This window comes from Paraphaeosphaeria sporulosa (genome assembly GCF_001642045.1).
Source record: "Paraphaeosphaeria sporulosa strain AP3s5-JAC2a unplaced genomic scaffold CC84scaffold_3, whole genome shotgun sequence".
Classification (NCBI taxonomy): domain Eukaryota; kingdom Fungi; phylum Ascomycota; class Dothideomycetes; order Pleosporales; family Didymosphaeriaceae; genus Paraphaeosphaeria; species Paraphaeosphaeria sporulosa.
In genome coordinates, this window is record NW_017253362.1 from 2,624,642 (window position 1) to 2,643,927 (window position 19,286).

Consider the following 19,286-nt stretch of genomic DNA (forward strand, 5'->3'; position numbering starts at 1 on the left):
GTAGGGACTTTTGAAGGGGCCTAGTTTTGGACCATCAATCTCAGGCAGGAATTTTGTTGGTTGAGAAACTGATTGCGGACCCCTTAATACGTTCGCGGATCTTGACTTCTTAGCTTTACGTTTCGGAGTGGGCTGAGGCATGAATACAGCAGGATGCAGAAAAGGGGGCAAACAGCAGATCTTGGATACCTGAGGCATCAGAATAAAGCTTACAAGAGCCGGAAACTGATTATCGTATATGCAAGCCGACAACTACCGATTCGCTTTTCTGTATAAAAAAGCTAGGAGCAATGATGTTTCACTGGTTGCACGCAAGATTATCGTACCCTTGTCGGCGACCCCGCTCATGTTCCCCCCGCACGCGCAGGCTAATGGGTGTGGGACAGGACTGATTGTGATTGGTATTTTTGAAAACTGATATCCGGACACCTTCTTTAACAAGAACGGTGAACTGCACGCTGGGGGCACGGCGAGTATGTGCCAATATGGGTTGCATCTCACGCTGCATGTACCGACTGGCTGTCCGACCAAGTCCAGGTCCTCTTCTCTTCGCCAGATACGACAATAGAACATCCATATGATCGCTCCTTTTCAGTCGAATTTAGAGCCCACACGAATGGGTTACGCTTGTAAACAATGGCACAAACTTTGTTGGATTACCTTCGACAACAAAATCCAACCTTGGGCCAGATCCATCACAAGTCTGGAAGTACCAACACGAAAAACTCCCAATATAAGGTGCCACAGCGTGTGGCAAGGTGGGAAGGTTTCGATTCAGGCACTTTGCAAAAAATGTACCCTATTCTTCTTAATCGGGTTCGGACCCGGGACGCTCTTGGATTTCGGCCCGTCGATTTGCAAGTAAAGGGTGAAAATGGGGGTTTCTCGGACGTCGTATACTGTTGGAATCGGGAAATAGTAGTAAGAGCCTTGGAAGAAACCAGGGAATACATTCGGCACGGCGACCTTGTTTACATGGTACGCGGTGAAAAGGCAAGACATCCCCAGGGGGCAACGAAAGGATTTCGTCCCGACTGGGCAGCGATTCTGTTGGACGCGGACGGGAAGGCAAGAGGAAGTTCGCCAACAAACTTTCTTCCTGGCGAAACGAAATACAGCGAAAAGTGGAGATCGGCATGGGTCGAGGTAGGGGACTTCAAGCATATGTTCAATTCTCAGAATGAGCTACCAGAGTGGTTCAAACCTTTAGCTCAAGTATTCACCTACTGTTACCATCTGAAAACACGGTACGCGTACATTATAACCGACGAAGAGCTTGTCCTTTTCAGAGTTGGACCAAGCGAAGATGGACCAGAACCTAGCCCAACAACGTGGCAATGCGAGGTAGAGGCGTTGAGATTCCACGGCAAGATCGAATTCGTATCCGTGCCCTGGATTAATGGACGCAGTGAAGAAGGGGTCGAGCTCGGAGGTCCAAACGAATTGTCCGTCAACACAGCTCTTTGGTGGATCCATCTGCAAGCAGCCCACAAGAACTCAATAGAATGGACCTACCCTTCTTTGGAAGAAGAAATACTCGCAATTCAGGACTCATTCCGTCTAGAGGATGATGTAATGTTCCCCCGAAATGACTCCTGCGGCGCGAGTGCAGTTTACACGCCAACTGAACGAGCGGCCAGCGATGCGAGCGACATACTACCCAGCTTCGTGGTAGGGCAGGAAACCGCCCAGTTTGCGATTCCTAGAAGCTCGGCTGCGAGTTATGGACTGAGATCGAGGAGGAGGAATGCCGGTAGAAATCAGGCCACATCTTCGTTTGGCAGCGATGCACCAAATACATCCTTCGTCTCGCATTCTTCTATAACATCAAACAAGAATAGAGTCAAAAAGCCGAAAGCAAAGATATCAAAACGGGGTCGCCCGGAGAGATCGAATTCGGGAAACAATCGCGGAAATAGCAAGAAAAGCTGAGCCGCCGTGATCCTGATATAGATTGTTCACAGGGTTTCGTTGTAGTAATTCAATCAATGTGATCACCTCTATCTTTCCTTCACCATATTAGCATAATAGACAATACGCCTCAGTAGACGTTGCACTTCTACTCTCAAAATAGTAAGCACTGGGACTACAGATCCAGCGACTTCCTATGCCATTACAACGATCCTGGAACACCAAGTGATACATTCTAGTGTAACGTAATTGCACAGCATTGCAGATTCCGACTTTGCGCATGCTTCATACTCGGATTGGTTCCCGCTAGAGTGTCTCTTACTCTTGTGTATCCTTCTACCTCCTTCCTACAGTGTGATCAAGCAGTGCCTCACTTTACAACACCATTTCGGTCAGCCTGGTATCCAATATAGCTAAAAAATCGTCAAAGAATATACGAAGCTTGTGAAAAAGAGCGTTAGAATGAATGGAATGATAATCTGCTATCGTTTAGCAACGTTATTGCGAAGTGTTTCTCTCAATAGTAGGTTGAATTAATCCAAAGACCACTTTCTCAACGCAGTGTTCCATACTAGCTAGACGAGGCCAGCGAGAACACGCAAATGCTTCCCTTCTGGAACATGACAGGCGTGTGCCCGTGGTCTCCACTGCCCTCGTTGAATGCGCCCATCATTCTACAAGTGCGCTGTTCACAGTCTTAATAGGTCCTGAGCCTATCAAGCTTGGCATCGATTCCAAGCTGTTGATTATGACCAATACCAAGAAGCTCGCGCCAGTTTTACCAAGTCATCAGGTACATGCATCTACGTGCTGTAGTGGCAAGAGCACTAGAATGCTGATTTCAAAATGTGCAACAGACTTGTCTGTGGCAAACAATAGGAGGAAACTTCAGTTTCGGGGTTTTGAGGGGAGTGCATTCGGTGTGATCCTACTGACTGCGAGGCAGTCGTTCAAAAGGTAGAAGATCATGCAGGTGCCGTAGGTATGAGAGGATGAGGCCAGGATGGTCTTCTGTTCACCATCGGGATTGAGTTGGTCCGGTCAAGAGCAGTCTATGTAAGAACCTCAGGCTTCTCCGCCAGGTTAAGATCGTTTATAATCGCACAGGGCCCAGATCTGCTGCTCAACATATCGAGTCAAGCATTCCGAGAAGATGCTTACGCTCCGTTACCTTCGTACAGAAGCTATATATCTGCATCTGACCGGTCTCGACAGATATCAGTGCCTTAGACACCGATGGTATAGTACAGGACAAGAACAAAACCTACATGCGTTGGAGCTGATCGAGATCTGGAACGTTCAGCTCTCACGAATGAACAACCAAATCCATTTCATCTATCATCTTTACCACTCCAACTACACGCATCACTTTCAACATCCTTTTCCAGGAAGTGTATCCGGCCATCTAACGGAAACAATTCGCCGACTTGACCATGACGTCCCAGCGACATCGAATGTCCACCATTCACTCAGCCTCCGCTTCGGTCCGCCGTACATCCCCTCTATTAACGACCCAAACCCTTCCTCGCCCCCAAACCCTATCGCCCAAGTCAAATAGGTTACATCGCCTTTTCCCGACCGCGCCGTCACAATTCTAACAAAATAGTCGTGTCTCGACACAGATCTCTTCTTCATCCGCAACATGAGCTCGCCTCAAATGATCACCGCGGATGCACAATGTCCAGTGCAAGAGCTACAGTTGCGTCCAGTGGGCAAGTGGATCACAACAATTCGTGAAGGGGGTGGTCCAGACTTACTTGCACACGACACAGACGACGACATCACTTTTTTGCGTATATTACCAGTGAAACAGGGACACGCCGAGGTGACCTTCGAGTTACCTCCCGAAAGGCCTATGTCACGCCTGGGAAACGACGAGGAATCGGCAAAGGACAAGCTGCACCGATCCCTGCGACCTTGGGACGTGTACAAAGTGGCGCCTCGTCACCTTCGCATAAGCTAGTGGTCATTCGGCTCCCTCGACGACGAGGCTTTGTTGAAGGGGAAGAAGATTGCGCGGTGGACGTTACCGGATGAGCTGCCCTTGGAGCGGAGGCCCGGCGATGATGAGACGACGGGTAGCGCGCAAGCTTGTCGATTTGGTTGATCCACGCGACGTTAATGGTCTCGGTTCGCGCAGCGCTGTTGAGGACGAACAAAGACCCGATATAGGGACCATGCGGGCCGAATGATAGGTTTTGGACCGAGAACGGGCTTTATGATGGTTGTTGGCGAAGAAAATGGGGAGGCTACTTTTGCAGTAGTTGAATAGATTGCATTATTGGTTAATAGATGCTGACAAGTATTTTCTCACCATTGGTCTTTCCCTTGAGTTTGTGAACTGTATCTTAGAGCGATGCATAAGGAGCTGGAGGCTTCACTTGTGTTTATTTATATAATGTACTCTAGGCCAATTCTTTCACATACGACCATAGGATCCTGAGAACTAGGCTTCCCGTCCGCTCAGCCATATATAAGCAAGATACCGGCGGATTAGTAGTCGAGTTCGTGAGAATCGGCGAATCCCCGCTGTTGTATGTTTTTGCCGAGGTTTTTTGCGCTCTATTCGGGTGTTTGTGCGTAATGTGGATCCATTCTGGGGACCTAGCAACACCGTAGGAGTAACACCTAGGCTTCATAGGCTGTCCGTTACACGTAAACACAGAATGAAACGTGACAACCTCCTTTTAGATCTTGTCTAGTTCTTAGATGGCTGTAATTTAGATGTAGAAAATCCACCGGCGCTGTACGAAGCTTAGGCATGGCAGTAGAGTAAGATAACCTCGGAAGCAGTACCTCAGAAGTAACACGCTTGGGAATGTTGCTGTTACTTTCGATGCTACATGAGTCGACGCGTGTGCGCGTAATTGCAAGGACGGTTTTAGTAGGACATACATTTGATGTCTGATTTCGGAGAAAAGGAGCCCCACCTACCACAGACACAGGAACGAAGGACCTCACTTCCTTCGCTATCAGGCCAAATCTAATGGCGCTCATGATTTTCGTATGAACGTATCGCGGATGCACGATATTGGGTCTGGACACGTGAAACGGATGACTTTCGCGGAAGTCACGCTGCGCTAACGCTACCCGCCCGTCATTCGGAGTTGAGGCCCGCAGGTCCCGACTCGAGCTCGACCCGTGCCTCCAACAGCGCATCCAACAAAAGTTTATCCGACCATTTGAGGCTTGCAAAACCGCGAGATCCTGATGCCGGCATTGCTTGCATGCATTTCGGAGCATCGAGATCCGCCAGCTCAGTGTACATTCGCTGCTACAGCTGGGATGTTCCTCTCAGCCGACATCCCTCACATCGGCGCCTACACGCCGGCGTCGTTACAAAGCTGTACATGCTACTTGTCTTGCCTCCAGGCATCGCCTCTCTAAGGCATCGAGCCTCTCGATTGCCCTGTCACAGAGTACATGATAAGGTGCCCTTCTCAAGATATCGCTGTCCTGCGCCAAACCATTATGGGGAAGCATCAGATGATAACAGCGCATATCGATCAAACGGTCTGAAAAGGCGCGTCTCGAACGAGCGCGAAAGCGGCTGAATGCTTACACTCGCGGCTCATTGCCGGCACACCGGCCTTCGACGCTCTAGGCGATCTGCAGCTCCTTACCGCGCCCTTTGGGCGCAATGGCCTTTCGAAAGGTTTCGGATGTTCGAGCCTCCCCCCACACCAGATCCCCACTTCTATTTTCTTTAGGCGGATTACAAGAGGTCGTTGTTTTTCCACCGATGGTCCTACCAGTGATGCTTAAGAGAGTCAAATTACTACTGTCATCCTACAGGCAACACTCTTCTCTGATACCGTTCGCTCGTTACGTGTCTGCCTGAAACAACCAACCTGGCCTGCGGATTCTCTTGACCGTCTAGAGAACTGTTCAATTCGTACACACTCTCACAACTTTATCATATTATCCTTCTTAGCCAGTTCACAATGAGTGCTGTCGAGCTCGAACATCCTCTTCCGATGGAGAGCGAGCGAGTCCACTACATCGACGTGAAAGAAGGCCACATTCTAGTACAGCCCGTTCCTGACGATTTGATACCTGCAGCGACGCTGGATCAACAGCTCCAGGAAGAAGCCAGAATGACCAACAGCATCGAAGTGCAACTCGAAGTGACTGACGAAAGGGCGAGGGCCCTGGCAGCATCGTTGAGTCTCGAAGAACAGGTCCGTATTACCTATTTCGTTCGGTCCGCGGAGCTTGGGCCCCACTGCATCTGCCTCCATTCACGTGCTGGGTGATCGTTTATATTGCTATATGCATCTTTATTTCCGCAGCACAAAGCGAACTTGTTGCAAGTATCAGAAGGAACGCAAGATGCATTCGCGATTTGATGGAGAGGCTTGAGAACGTCAATAATAAAATGATGTACTCATTCAACGCTTCTAGCCGATGTTTTCTATTGCTGCTCAGCTTACAAGACTAACACGTCGATCCAGGTCTCATTACTAGCTGGAGTTGACTTCTGGCGGTCAATGCCAATTCCCAGCAAAGACATTCCTTCAATCAAGACAACAGATGGCCCAAACGGCGCGAGAGGAGAGTTCTTCACCAATGGCACGCCTGTGAGCAAGACGTTCCTTACCATTCAATTTCTCCGACTGACCGTAACAGGCAGCACTTTTTCCGTGTGGAATATCCATGGCGTCAACATGGAACCTGGACTTGATCGAGGAAATAGGTCGACATTTGGGAGACGAGACAAAGGCTAGGGGTGCCAATGTTTTGCTTGCGCCCACGATATGCATGCATCGATCACCATTGGGCGGGCGCAACTTTGTAAGTGCACAAGAGTCCCGATGTGGTTCTTTCATTCTTTTGCACGTGATGTGGTCGCACAGTCAATTGTGTACTTACTGACAATCCCGGACTTTCAGGAATCATTCTCCGAAGACCCTTTCCTCACAGGTAAACTAGCGGCCTCCTACATCCGTGGATTGCAAAGCAAGAAGATTGCTGCAACAATCAAGCATTTCGTTGGCAACGAGCAAGAAACGGAGCGCAAGGCATACGATGCAGTGATTACAGAACGTCCTCTGAGAGAGATCTACCTTAAGCCATTTGAGATCGCTGTGAGAGAAGCTTCGCCGTGGGCACTGATGAGCTCGTACAACATCGTCAATGGAGTACATGCCGACGAGAATGTCCACACACTCAGAGAGATATTGCGTGGCGAGTGGGGATGGAATGGTGCTGTCATCTCCGATTGGACCGGGACATATGCTACAGCACCTTCCATAAAAGCTGGAGTAGACATTGAGATGCCGGGCCCAACCGTGTGGAGGCAAGTAGAGCAAGTAAAGAAAGCATTGGAGAACGGTGAGATCACAAGAGAAGAGATTGAGAAAGCGGCTGGAAACGTGCTCTACCTTGTGGACCGGACAAAGGGCTTAAATGATCAAACAACAGAGCCAAGAGAACAATCAATTGATAACGAGGGAACCCGAAAATTGATTCTCCAGGCGGGTATCGAAGGATTGACTTTACTAAAGAACGATGGCGGGGTGCTTCCAATCAAGGGCGCGAAAAAAATCGCTTTGATAGGACCAAATGTCAAGAGAGCTATCGCGAATGGAGGTGGCAGTGCTGGCTTGAACCCCTACTACAAAATCAGCCCTTGGGATGGTCTCCGGGACCGTTTCGATGGAGAGGTCGTCTTTGCGCAAGGATGCGATAGCTCGAAGTGGCTACCACTGGCTGCGCCGTACTGTACGATACCAGACGGGCAACAAGGTGTGCAGTTAGAGTATTACTACGGTGACAAGTTTGAAGGGGAGCCGGCAGTCATTCAGCACAAGGTGAATACCGATCTTTGGCTTTGGGATTCTGCACCAAAACCTGTTCTGCCAGCGTATTCCTTCAAGGTCAAAGCTACCTTCACGCCAAAGTCTACCGGAAACCATACTTTTAGCTTTGCATCTGTGGGACCAGGAAGGCTTTTTGTGGACGGAAATATCCTGATCGATAACTGGGATTGGAAAGAGGACGGCGAAGCTATGTTCTCCGCTTCTGAAGATAAGCTGCAATCGATACAGCTGGAGGAGGGCAAGCCATACGAATTGCTTGTCGAAAGCACCAACGAGGTGCGACCGGCAACTAAAGCATCGATCATCGGCCGCCAACACGACTATGGGGGCTGTCGCATTGGATACCAAGAAGAAGACAAGATTGACCGTCTAGAAGAAGCCACCCGGATTGCTCGCGATGCAGATGTAGCCGTGGTAGTTGTTGGCCTTGATGCCGAATGGGAATCGGAGGGTTACGATAGGGGCAGCATGGATCTTCCAAAAGACGGGTCACAAGACCGGCTGATCGAAGCTGTTCTCCAAGCCAATCCGCGTACCGTCGTAGTCAATCAATCGGGCACGCCAGTCACTATGCCATGGGCTGATCGCGCCCCAGCGATATTGCAAGCATGGTATCAAGGGCAAGAAGCGGGACACGCCCTCGCAGACGTTCTACTCGGAAATGCAAGCCCAAGCGGAAAGCTCCCTACAACCTTTCCTGTTCGTCTAGAGGACAATCCATCTTACCACAATTGGCCTGGTGAGAACTTGAAGACGGTGTATGGAGAGGGCATATACATCGGCTACAGACATTACGAGCGCTTAAAGATTGCGCCTCTCTTTCCTTTCGGCCACGGGCTCACGTACACGACCTTTACCTACGGAGCACCGACCATCAGCTCTTCCGTCCTATCAGTATCTTCTCCAGTCATGATCACCGTCCGAGTTACAAACACAGGCTCCGTTGCCGCTTCCGAAACCGTTCAAGCCTATGTCAAGGACGTGAAGTCACGGCTTCCGCGGCCAGAGAAGGAGCTTCAGGCATTCGACAAAGTTTTCTTGCAGCCTGGCGAGACAAAGGATGCCAACCTGAAGTTGGACAAGTACTCAGTGGGGTACTTTGACACTAGTCTGGAAGAGAAGGGGTTGTGGATCGCGGAGGAGGGAGCGTTTGAGGTCCTGATTGGAGCGAGTAGTGTGGATATCAGGTATGCAACTCTTGAGAGCGAGTGGAATTACACTGACCAATAATCACAGGGCGAAGGCAGAGTTCGAGGTTAAGGAGAGTTTCACGTGGGTGTTCTAGAGGCGGGTAAACGGGAAGGCGCATGGTGACAGACAACCGACCCAATTGAGAGGCCATTTGACAGCAATTGAACGGCAGTTTTGTTGGAGAAATATCATGGGTGTTCCATGTACCGTATGAGTGTGGACGATGAAGTGATGAGCTTATGCGCGTGGTGCAACGCCAGGACAGCAGTGTAGTGTGTTATGGCGAGTGGGCTATATATAGGCCGATTGTACTAAGCCTTGTCATGGCACTGTGAACAGCTGAGCAACTCAAGAGGCGATCTGACTATGGATGCGTGGACCCAGGTTTCTATGGCGGGCGAAGCGCAACACTGCGGCTAGTGTAATTGGAGGGGCTGGGCCTCAGGGACGGTAGGGCACGTGAATATCGCCCCACACTCGTTAGCGCCGGCGCCGGATCAACCCTCACGGAGCTGGGGGCGGCGCTTTTGCGATCGCTCCTACACCCTGACCTCATTGCCATCACCTCCTCTTCAAGATACCCCACGGCGCACGGCATTGGCTCGGTCGCGCGTCCTTGCTTTCCTCCCTCCACGCTCTTCTGGCGCAAGTCGCGCCTTCCGGCGGTCACAGCAGCTGTCAGCTGCTTCTCGCTCCTAATCACCAGTTGACCCTGCGCTGGCGAGCTGCCCTTTGCCGACAATCGGAACGTCAACGCGCACTTCCTACACCACACATCCTCTCGGAGCTCTGCATGAGCTGCCCTCATTGGTGATAGCCACCTTTGATCCTCCAACGCGTCTTCGCACCTCTCGACGCTGCTACGCTTAAAGCCGGCGAGCAGCTGTAACGCCGAGATGAATCCAGCGCATCGCGAAGGATGGCCCCCGACGCAATCGCAAGCGTCGGGGCCTGGCCAACAACCAACAGAGCAAGTGCAAGGTCAAACTCAAACGTCTCGGCCACTGGGCTCCTTCGGGTGCGTACTCTGCTCTCCGTCCTGCTTGCTGCCATAGGCGACTATGCATAGTGCCACGCTCCGGCTCCTTTGCAACCCTCTTGTTGGTTTGAGCTTTGCTGACCATGTGCGACATTACAGTCCCGCCAATGCGACCCAACAGCCGCAGTCCCACACGTCACCGGCCCAGGGCCCGGCGCCTGTACTCCCTCCTCCTTCTGGTATGTATCAGGTGGGTGCGCGTGTTGACATTCTAACTAACAGTCACGCCTAGGAGGACCTTTCTACCCCTCCAACGGTGCGTCACAGCATAGCCAGAGTCTCCCTAGCTTAGCAGGTCTTACGGGACAACCCCCCCAGGCGTCTCCGCACATGTCCACCCAGCGTCCGCCATCCTCTGAGGCTGCTCCTATTGCAACGAATGCTCAACCTGCCTCTCAGGGACCACCGTACTCGTTGCCTGGTCTCTCGCAGACTCTGCAACAGCAACAGCCACACGGCCCCCCGCCAGGCCAGGCGAACGCAGATCGCGAGCGAGAGCATCGCGAACGAGAGACGAGGGAGCGAGAGATGATGGAATCGCATGCCGCTCAGCAGCACGCAGCACAGCAAGAGGAACTGGTGAAGCGCGAGGCTGAACAGCGAGAACGCGAGATTCGAGAGCGACAGCAGCAGGAACAGGTGACACACGAGAACCACGCTGCGCCCATTCAGATACATCAGCCGGTGGCAGTCGCGCCTTCAACGCGGACGGTCCACGGCCCGAATGGACTCTTGGGACAATCAGGACCTTTGGGCGGACCGGCGATGACGGCACCGAATGCCCCGAACAACATCTTTGGAGGCGCAGTTGTCCAGCCTGTCCAGCAGGGCGAGACCACTCCGAGGATGCAGCACGCCGTCCAGCCTCCGCCGCAACCATCCATGCTCATGCCCTTCGCTGGGCCCCAAAGCGCCGCTGCAGCAATGGCCATGGGCCAAGGACAGCAGCCCATTCTGAATGATGCACTCAGCTATCTCGATCAAGTCAAGGTCCAATTTGCGGAACACCCTGATGTGTACAACCGGTTTCTGGACATCATGAAGGACTTCAAGAGCGGTGCGATCGACACCCCCGGTGTAATTGAGCGGGTATCGACGCTCTTTGCTGGCAACCCAAATCTTATCCAGGGCTTCAATACCTTTCTCCCCCCTGGCTACAAGATCGAATGCGGTACGAATGGCGATCCCAATGCAATTCGTGTTACCACGCCGATGGGTACAATGGTGTCCACTATGCCCGCTCCGCGGCCCCTCTCTCCACCCCGAAACGCAGCTGTGAACGGCAATGCGCCACCCACGGAGACTACTTTCTACGATGGTCAAGGGCGGTGGGCACAGAACATTAGGGACATTCGCCCTCCCCAAGCTGCAGAGGCACAGGACCCTGCTTTCTCCCCGAACGCTCGTAACCTAGGTCAAGCATTGTTTGGTCCGCAACAAGGCCAAGTTGGCCCCGCGCCTCTCTCTCCAGAGGCTACAGCTCGTCCCCACCCTGATGCTGCTGCTTCGGCTGCGACTCTCGCGCATCAACAGGAGCAACGTGGTGTATCTCAACTGCAGAACGCTGTCTCCGCTGCTGCTGGACGCTCGATCTTATCACCTGGCGGTGACATCTCAACGCCAATGGCGGGACAGGCACTGAACGGTGTTGCTCAAGGCGCTCAAGGAGGTGCTGGTGCTGAGAAGCGTGGCCCGGTTGAGTTCAATCACGCTATCAGCTACGTGAACAAGATCAAGGTGAGCTTTAGGGACTTGAATCGGTTGAATTTGCGTGATTACTAACAATATTATCAGAATCGGTTCGCGTCCCAACCAGACATTTACAAACAATTTCTCGAAATTCTCCAAACATACCAACGCGAGTCAAAGCCCATTCAGGATGTTTATGCGCAAGTCACAAACCTCTTCGGCGCTGCCCCAGATCTGCTGGAGGATTTCAAGCAATTCCTGCCCGAGTCGGCGGCTCAGCATCGAGCCCAGCAAGCCGCGCGTCACAATGAAGAAGCTGCCATGCTGAGCAATGCACGAGGAGACGCAGGGTACGGTCAAGCACCCAGCCATCAACAAACACCCCGCGCGGATACTTCACGTTTGCCACCAATGGGCAATTTTGCACCCACCCCCACAGCAAACCGGGACAACAAGAGGAAACGTGGTGAACGTCAAGGCGCAGGTGCAGCCGCAGCAACTATGCCTACTCCCATGCCACAAGACGTCCAGCAATCTAGTGTACGCAGTACTTATGGACAAGGAACTGCTAGTAAGGTATGTTTATCGTGTTTGCTACCTTTCAGTCTTTCTAAGCTCGTCCCATTGGGGTGTTGGGAAACACTGTGCCTACAGTACCCTCTTCACTCTCTCACTTGTTGGTTTGGCCTAAGCGACTCTGCTCCCATTTTATCGCCTTCTCCCTTTTCTTTCAATCCTTTCATCATCGCTTGCTGCAATGTCCACCCCAAAATCCCAATTGAAACGGGATTACCCTTCTCTTTGCGACATTACTAACTGCCAAAAGCGCGCCAAAACAGGCCATGCGAAGCAACCCATCGTCGTGGATGCAGCGCCATTGTCCCCGACACTCATTCCAGCACCGCCGGCACCAATGCCTCCAACTACGACATCGAACCCCTCTCAGGAGGATTTGGCCTTCTTCGATCGAGTCAAAAAGTTCATCGGCAACAAGAACACCATGAACGAGTTCCTGAAGCTATGTAATCTTTTCTCTCAGGATCTGATCGACAAGAGCTTGCTCCTATACCGTGCTCAGTCATTTATTGGTGGCAATCAAGAGCTTTACGCGTGGTTCAAGAGGTTCCTTGGCGAGGACGAAGAGCAATCGTCAACGCAGCCTAAGACCGTGAACTCCCGCGTGTCTCTGTCCAACTGCCGCAGCTTCGGGCCCAGCTACCGATTGTTACCCAAGCGGGAGCGCGAGCGGCTCTGCAGTGGCCGAGATGAGCTTTGCCGATCTGTCCTGAACGACGAGTGGGCCTCGCATCCGACCTGGGCATCTGAAGACTCCGGCTTCGTCGCTCATCGCAAGAATCAATTCGAGGAAGGACTCCACAGAATTGAGGAGGAGCGTCACGACTACGATACAAACATCGAAGCATGCAGTCGGACGATCCAGCAGCTTGAGCCAATCGCCGGCCAGCTTCTTACGATGAAGCCCGAAGATCGAGCCAACTTTGTCCTCCCCCCTGGTCTTGGTGGCCAGAGCGAGACCATCTACAAGAAAGTCATTATGAAGATTTACGGTCGAGAGCGAGGTGCGGAGGTCATTCGTGAGCTCTTCCAAATGCCCTGGAGTGTAGTCCCGGTCCTTCTCCATAGGCTGAAAGCGAAACTCGAGGATTGGAAGGCGGCCCAGCGCGAGTGGGAGAAGGTCTGGCGGGATCAGACGCAGAAGATTTTCTGGAAGTCGCTCGATCATCAGAGCTTGACCGTCAAAGCAAATGACAAGCGCCAGTTCCAACCGAAAACGTTGCAGAACGAGATTCAGGTCCGATACGAAGAACAAAAGCGGCTTCAGGAGATTCAAGAGATCACTCAGCCCGACTATCAGTTCAAGTTCTCGTTCCCAGACGAGGATGTGCTGTACGATGTCGCGCACCTCATCTTGACCTACGCTGAAAACCTCCCCGGCGATTACTCCAAAGTCACTCCCTTCATCAAGGAGTTTGTGCCACTGTTCTTTGGCATTGACAGTGCTAAGTTCGAACAACATGTTCAGGTATTTGCTCGGGAGTCCTCGACCAACGGATCGGGTGAGGACACGCCAAGCGCCGATGAAGACGTCTCCCAACGCGCACAGAAACACAAGAAGGGAGACTTGCGCCGCGACGTACTGGACCCCCGTGGCAAGTCCCGCAAAGACAAGGAGGGCAGCACTGCCTCTGTCAGCCGCGACAGCTCACCTGGCGCGACATCTGCGGGAGAGGAGGAGGCGGCCGTCCAGAGCTCGAACTCTGCAAGTCGCGATGAACGGCCCTCCGTAACGTGGGTTTCTCACACTACCGAGCAAGTCAGCAACCGAGACCCCGATCCAGAGGAACCTTACCGCCGCAGCGAGTACAACATGTATGCGAACGCATCCATCTACAACTTCTTCCGCATGTTCGTCTTTCTTTACGAACGACTCTACAAGCTCAAGGAACGAGAGGTCGAGGTACGCAAGATCGTCACCCGTGCTCAAATGTACAAGCCGGCCCACGAGCTCAAGATGGTGGATAAGATGCCCTCGGACTTTTTCAAAGACACTTCGGATGGCGCGAACTACTATCAGCAAGTGTTGGAAATGCTTCAGGACCAGATCAGTGGCGAGGTCGACATGGCCCAGATTGAAGAGACACTTCGCCGATACTACCTCCAAGTTGGGTGGCAGCTGTACTCCTTTGATAGGTTGCTCAATTCGCTCGCCAGGGCATGCGGCAATGTCGTCAACAACGACAGCAAAGATAAGAGTCTGGATATCTACAACCTCTTCAGGAAAGACCGGGTCAACGACACGACTACGCACCGGGCGGAGATTGCCTACAGGAAGCAGGTCGAGAAGTACATCAAGGACGCCGATACTTATCGCATCACCTTTGTAAGTTACCAGTCCGGCTCACGAAGTGTGATTTTTAATGCGCAACAGGATCCAAGCCAAATGGAGGCATACGTGCGACTCTTCAAGAAGGATGACCCGACGTTCGAATTCAACCAGCTTGACAAGATTCGCAGTTGGCGAGCTTATGTCGCATCCTACATGGCTGTCGAGCCCACGGAAACCCTTGAGTTCAACAAGCTTCGACATCCATACTTAAGTAAACGCTTGGCAAAGATCGAAGATGTGAACGAGGACGACCGCTTCGACACCTTGAAGTCAGAAGACAAAATCACCGTCTCCATCATCCCAGAGACATACACGATGAAATTCATCGCGAGCGAGCCTCTCGGAACCGGAGGCGTACAGTACTTTGTGCAGCCCGACGAGATTCGTTCCGGTGCTGGTTCCAAGGAGGACTACGAGGCCTTCGTGGAGTCACACAAGGAGCGCGCCCAGGAGTTCTTTGTGCGCAACAACGAGTGGATGAAAAACCTTGACCGCGACGAGGTGGACAAGAACAAAGCCAAGTTCAGGAAGGACTTGGACGAGCCTCAGAAGGTTGAAGACGTGGAGATGGGTGATTCCTAAACGCGCGTATAACATCATGCGCGCAATCTGTTTCATTCTTCCAGATGGAGTGGTTTTCGGAATTACGAAGTCTTATTTACGCCAATTGACTTGGTTTTCATGTCACTGTAAGCTAGGGGTTTTTGTAATGTGCGCATGGCATCTGCGAGGTTGGGGTACGGCGCGCAAAACATACCACACGGGAACGACTTGTGGGCTTGCCTGGGGTTTGGTAGTTGCTGCGCTCCTTTGATACACCCGGCTACTCTCTATATCCACTTGCAGTTTTATGTCTCTTTTCTTTGGAAAATACAATCTTGGGCTTCGCACCGTGACACCAAGTATTATCCCGCCGTGAATGCTTCGTCGTATGCTATCCGTAAAGCGTAAGAGGTAACGCTGTCGGATCTTGCGTTGTGGCACGTTGCAAAATCTTTGTCGATGATGAAAATGGTATGCACAGACCACTAAACGTGAACGCGCGAGCGCGACTGCCATTTCGTACGCGTCGCGCGTTCCACTTTAACATCTACTCCACATCCTCACCACAAGCACCACCCCACTTGCAACAGTACCAATTATGGCGGACTTTTTCAACATCAAGGCGCGACAGCAGGCCGCTGCGCAGGCCAGCTCATCCAAAGCTCCCGCGAGCAAAGCAGTGACGAACCGATTACAACCTTGGGTGGAGAAATAGTGAGGGCTGCCCAAGTTACAATCCATACAGGCTGCAATGCTAATCAGCTACCCAGCCGTCCAAAGACGCTCTCCGAAGTCACGGCCCAGGATAATACCATCCAAATCCTCTCTCGCACCCTCCAGTCCACCAACCTCCCGCACATGCTCTTCTACGGCCCTCCCGGCACGGGAAAGACGTCCACAATCCTCGCCCTCGCGAAGCAGCTCTACGGCCCCGAACTCATCAAAACGCGCGTGCTCGAGCTCAATGCCTCCGACGAGCGCGGTATCTCCATCGTTCGCGCAAAGGTGAAGGATTTCGCACGGCAGCAGCTCTCATCGGCGCCGACGCACAGCATCACGGTAGAAGACGAGAGCGTAGAAGGAGGCTTCAAGCAGGTGCGGTACCGGGACCGGTATCCGTGCCCGCCGTTCAAGATCATCGTGCTGGATGAGGCGGACAGCATGACGCAGGATGCGCAGAGCGCGCTGAGGCGGACGATGGAGACGTACAGCAAGATGACGAGATTCTGCTTGGTGTGCAACTACGTAACGAGGATCATCGATCCGCTCGCATCGCGATGCTCGAAGTTCAGGTTCAAGAGCTTGGATCAGGGGAATGCGGTGAAGCGCGTGGAGGACATTGCGAAGCTTGAAGGAGTGAATCTCGATGCGGGAGTGAGCGAGGAGCTTGTGCGTGTAGCTGAAGGCGATCTGAGAAAAGCTATCACGTTCCTGCAGTCTGCAGCGCGGCTGGTGGGCGCGGCGCAAAAAGAGGCCGCCGCGGGAGGCAAGCGAAAGGCGCACGCTGTTATGGATGATGACGACGAAATGGACATTGACTCAGCAGCTCCCTCCGCTGCTGCCGTCTCAAAAGTACACATTGCAGAGATCGCGGGCGTCATCCCCGAGACCACCCTTGAATCGCTCACATCCGCCATCTTCCCCGGCTCTCAATCACAAATACAGTATACCAAGATAGCAAAGGTGGTGGAGGATATGATAGCAGAGGGATGGAGTGCCGCACAGACAGTTGGGCAGCTGTACGAGAGGGTATTATTCGATGAGCGGGTGGGCGATCTGCAGAAGATGAGGATCACGGGTCTATTCAGCGAGGTGGACAAGAGGTTAGGGGATGGAGGAGACGAGCATCTGGCCGTGTTAGACCTGGGCCTGCGGATTAGCGGGGTGCTGTGCCAGGGCTAGGCAATCTTGAAGACGAGCGATCAGAGCATTAGGAAGGCGCGTGGCGTTTGGAGAAGATCAGAAGATATCTAATATCACGACTACGTCGAGTTTAGCAAGAGCTCTTCCTGTTGCGCCGTACCTTGCATCTGCATGTCTGGTCTTCGCACGCGGCTCAGCAGCCTGTGTCCAAGATGCTCGTGTCGATGCAGGAGGCTGTGGTCCACGTCTCAGCCAATGATGCCTCAAAGCCGCAACTTGCTTCCTCGGCTCAAGCCCTCGACGTCTGGCTCCCACGTCTACGCGAAGGCGCAGATCACGACTTGCAGGGGTACCCCGCGAAGGCCGCGACGGAGCGCTCCCGAAACGGGAGTGCCTAGGCACACGGGCAGCAACGCCATGTGAAGGGTACCGTGGGATATAAACCGGCTAGCACTGCCTCGCGCCGAATTGGATCGTGGAACATTCGCTGTCGAGTGCCGATTGTTGCGAACACACTGCATATCGTGTTCTATCGTGTCTTTTCGTATATCGTTAGTTGACGTAGGAAACAAGTTGCCGTGCCCCGCCGTTAGTCGGGACAGCTTGACACACTTCGTACCTACACGAATTTACACGTGCACATCGTGACGGAAAGGAAAGAGAAAGAGATATCCACCATGGCGGCGCCGGCGAACAAGAACATCAAAGACCTCAACGGCAAATGGATTATCGTACGTTGCGCCGCTGCCCTTCCCGATCACATCCCTCCCACCACCCCCATCCAATCCCAAGCAATATGAGGACTCTCTCCCCTGCCTTACCCTCCCCTCCCCTACACTACTAACCCCATCTCCCTCCCCAGAACAAAACCCACAGCGACTCCACCGACCCCGTCCTCGCCCTCCAAGGCATCGGCTGGATGACGCGCAAAGCCCTCGGCCTCGCCACCGTTACCCTGCACACCAAGATGTACACCAAGACGCCCGAGGACAATGCCGCCGCCGGGGACGTTATCCACATCGACATCGACCAATTCGCAACGGGCGGCGTCAAAGGCACCTCGGAACATCGTGCCCTGGACTGGAAGTACCGCCCGCACTCGGACTGGCTGTTTGGCGAGCTGCAGGGGCGCAGCAGGTTGACGACGCTGGACGCGGTAAGAAAGGAGGCGAGGGAGGAGGGCGGGACGAAGGCGAGCGATGCCGAGTATGTTACTGAGGGGTTTTTGGCGGAGACGGAGGGCGGGGAGACGATTGAGAGTTGGGTGGATAACGAGGGGAAGAAGTGGACCGGGTGGTGAGTTGCTTTGAACTCTTTTTGCAAATTTCTTGGGTTGCTAGGAATTGGGTGGGCTGACAGTGTGGACAGGCAGATCTGGGGCTTTGCGACGGTCAATGGGGAGAGGTGGCTGGTGAGGAAGTTTGCGATCAGGAGGAAGGATAAGGATGAGGTTGTGAAGGTAAGGCTGTGCTATGAGTGGGCTGGGGAGCTGGATTCATGATCTGGATGGTGGCTTGTTTGTAGATACATGAATCGGTCGATATAGCTAAGCTTATGTAGCGGTAAGAAGCATCACCGTCAACGATCTTGAGCGCTCTCCATTGATTTACTGGCCAGCGTCGGCTCTGCAATGGTCAAGCTGCTGGCCTTGCGTCCCGCCATTGCCACTCGTATAGTATCGTAGTCAAGGGGAATCGATCGCGCAGTGCACGAATGCAAATAGCTCCAGAAAAGGGGAAGGACACTGTGTACTCATCCACGAAGCTATCTCCATTACGTTTCAGCTGTGTGCGACAAAACAGGAAGTGGAGTGATACTCCCACGCAGGGTCGTAACACGAGCAATTCGGTCACGATGGCGAACGTGCTGAAGACGCAGGGTAGGTCCGTATGACCTGAGGTTCAGAATAGCGATATTGAATCTGTAATGTCCATTGCACCAATTTAGAGTCAAGGGTCTCAGTTCTTCGTCCAGACATCTCGAATTAACACTATTATTATCGATCGTCGATTAATGCGATTGAAAGGAACGTCTCATTTCCTTCGCTGCCACCACAATCGCGACCGTCCGTCCTTGCAGCCATTCAGGTACCCATTGCCTGGTACCGTCGTACCAGTTCCCAGCCCAACACCAAGCACCAACATCGTGACATGTCGTGCCCAACCCTCCGTTTAATTGCCTCATCCCCCATCTGCCCTATCGCAGGGGCAAGCTCCACTTCTACCACGAGCACGCGTAGCACGCCGTCGCACGGCCAGCAAACAGCTAGAGGCCCGTCGCAGCAGCCGCACAATGGAAACCCCGCTTGGAATAGACAATG

The 19,286-nt window shown here is 52.8% G+C and overlaps 7 protein-coding genes across 7 annotated transcripts; 6 read left to right on the forward strand and 1 right to left on the reverse strand.

Annotated features, from left to right (window-relative positions):
- Positions 1 to 217: 217 nt before the first annotated feature.
- Positions 218 to 1,932, forward strand: CC84DRAFT_1240371 (uncharacterized protein; the record flags this gene model as incomplete). Its single annotated transcript, XM_018184017.1, has 1 exon — positions 218 to 1,932. The coding sequence occupies exon 1, from the start codon at positions 637 to 639 to the stop codon at positions 1,930 to 1,932; it is 1,296 nt and encodes a 431-aa protein (XP_018039178.1). The 5' UTR covers positions 218 to 636.
- A 1,435-nt stretch (positions 1,933 to 3,367) lies between these two features.
- On the forward strand, positions 3,368 to 4,367 carry CC84DRAFT_1240377 (uncharacterized protein). The gene has a single exon (XM_018184018.1). It carries the CDS (start codon positions 3,554 to 3,556, stop codon positions 3,872 to 3,874), a length of 321 nt encoding a protein of 106 aa, XP_018039179.1. The 5' UTR covers positions 3,368 to 3,553; the 3' UTR covers positions 3,875 to 4,367.
- On the reverse strand, positions 4,333 to 5,505 carry CC84DRAFT_592418 (uncharacterized protein). The gene has a single exon (XM_018186801.1). It carries the CDS (start codon positions 5,152 to 5,154, stop codon positions 4,561 to 4,563), a length of 594 nt encoding a protein of 197 aa, XP_018039180.1. The 5' UTR covers positions 5,155 to 5,505; the 3' UTR covers positions 4,333 to 4,560.
- Positions 5,506 to 5,888: 383 nt separating this feature from the next.
- Positions 5,889 to 9,018, forward strand: CC84DRAFT_1086456 (uncharacterized protein; the record flags this gene model as incomplete). Its single annotated transcript, XM_018174161.1, has 5 exons — positions 5,889 to 6,092; positions 6,366 to 6,491; positions 6,541 to 6,705; positions 6,804 to 8,920; positions 8,970 to 9,018. The coding sequence occupies 5 exons, from the start codon at positions 5,889 to 5,891 to the stop codon at positions 9,016 to 9,018; spliced, it is 2,661 nt and encodes an 886-aa protein (XP_018039181.1).
- A 462-nt stretch (positions 9,019 to 9,480) lies between these two features.
- Positions 9,481 to 15,448, forward strand: CC84DRAFT_1162658 (uncharacterized protein). Its single transcript, XM_018178052.1, has 6 exons — positions 9,481 to 9,942; positions 10,063 to 10,142; positions 10,196 to 11,700; positions 11,758 to 12,228; positions 12,479 to 14,554; positions 14,603 to 15,448. Exons 1-6 carry the CDS (start codon positions 9,821 to 9,823, stop codon positions 15,140 to 15,142), a joined length of 4,794 nt encoding a protein of 1,597 aa, XP_018039182.1. The 5' UTR covers positions 9,481 to 9,820; the 3' UTR covers positions 15,143 to 15,448.
- On the forward strand, positions 15,423 to 17,324 carry CC84DRAFT_589564 (replication factor C subunit 2). Its single transcript, XM_018186798.1, has 2 exons — positions 15,423 to 15,817; positions 15,874 to 17,324. Exons 1-2 carry the CDS (start codon positions 15,702 to 15,704, stop codon positions 17,003 to 17,005), a joined length of 1,248 nt encoding a protein of 415 aa, XP_018039183.1. The 5' UTR covers positions 15,423 to 15,701; the 3' UTR covers positions 17,006 to 17,324.
- Positions 17,325 to 17,643: 319 nt separating this feature from the next.
- On the forward strand, positions 17,644 to 18,467 carry CC84DRAFT_1185559 (uncharacterized protein; the record flags this gene model as incomplete). The annotated part of the gene is made up of 3 exons (XM_018180813.1): positions 17,644 to 17,697; positions 17,829 to 18,262; positions 18,335 to 18,467. 3 exons carry the CDS (start codon positions 17,644 to 17,646, stop codon positions 18,465 to 18,467), a joined length of 621 nt encoding a protein of 206 aa, XP_018039184.1.
- Between the last annotated feature and the right edge of the window lie 819 nt (positions 18,468 to 19,286).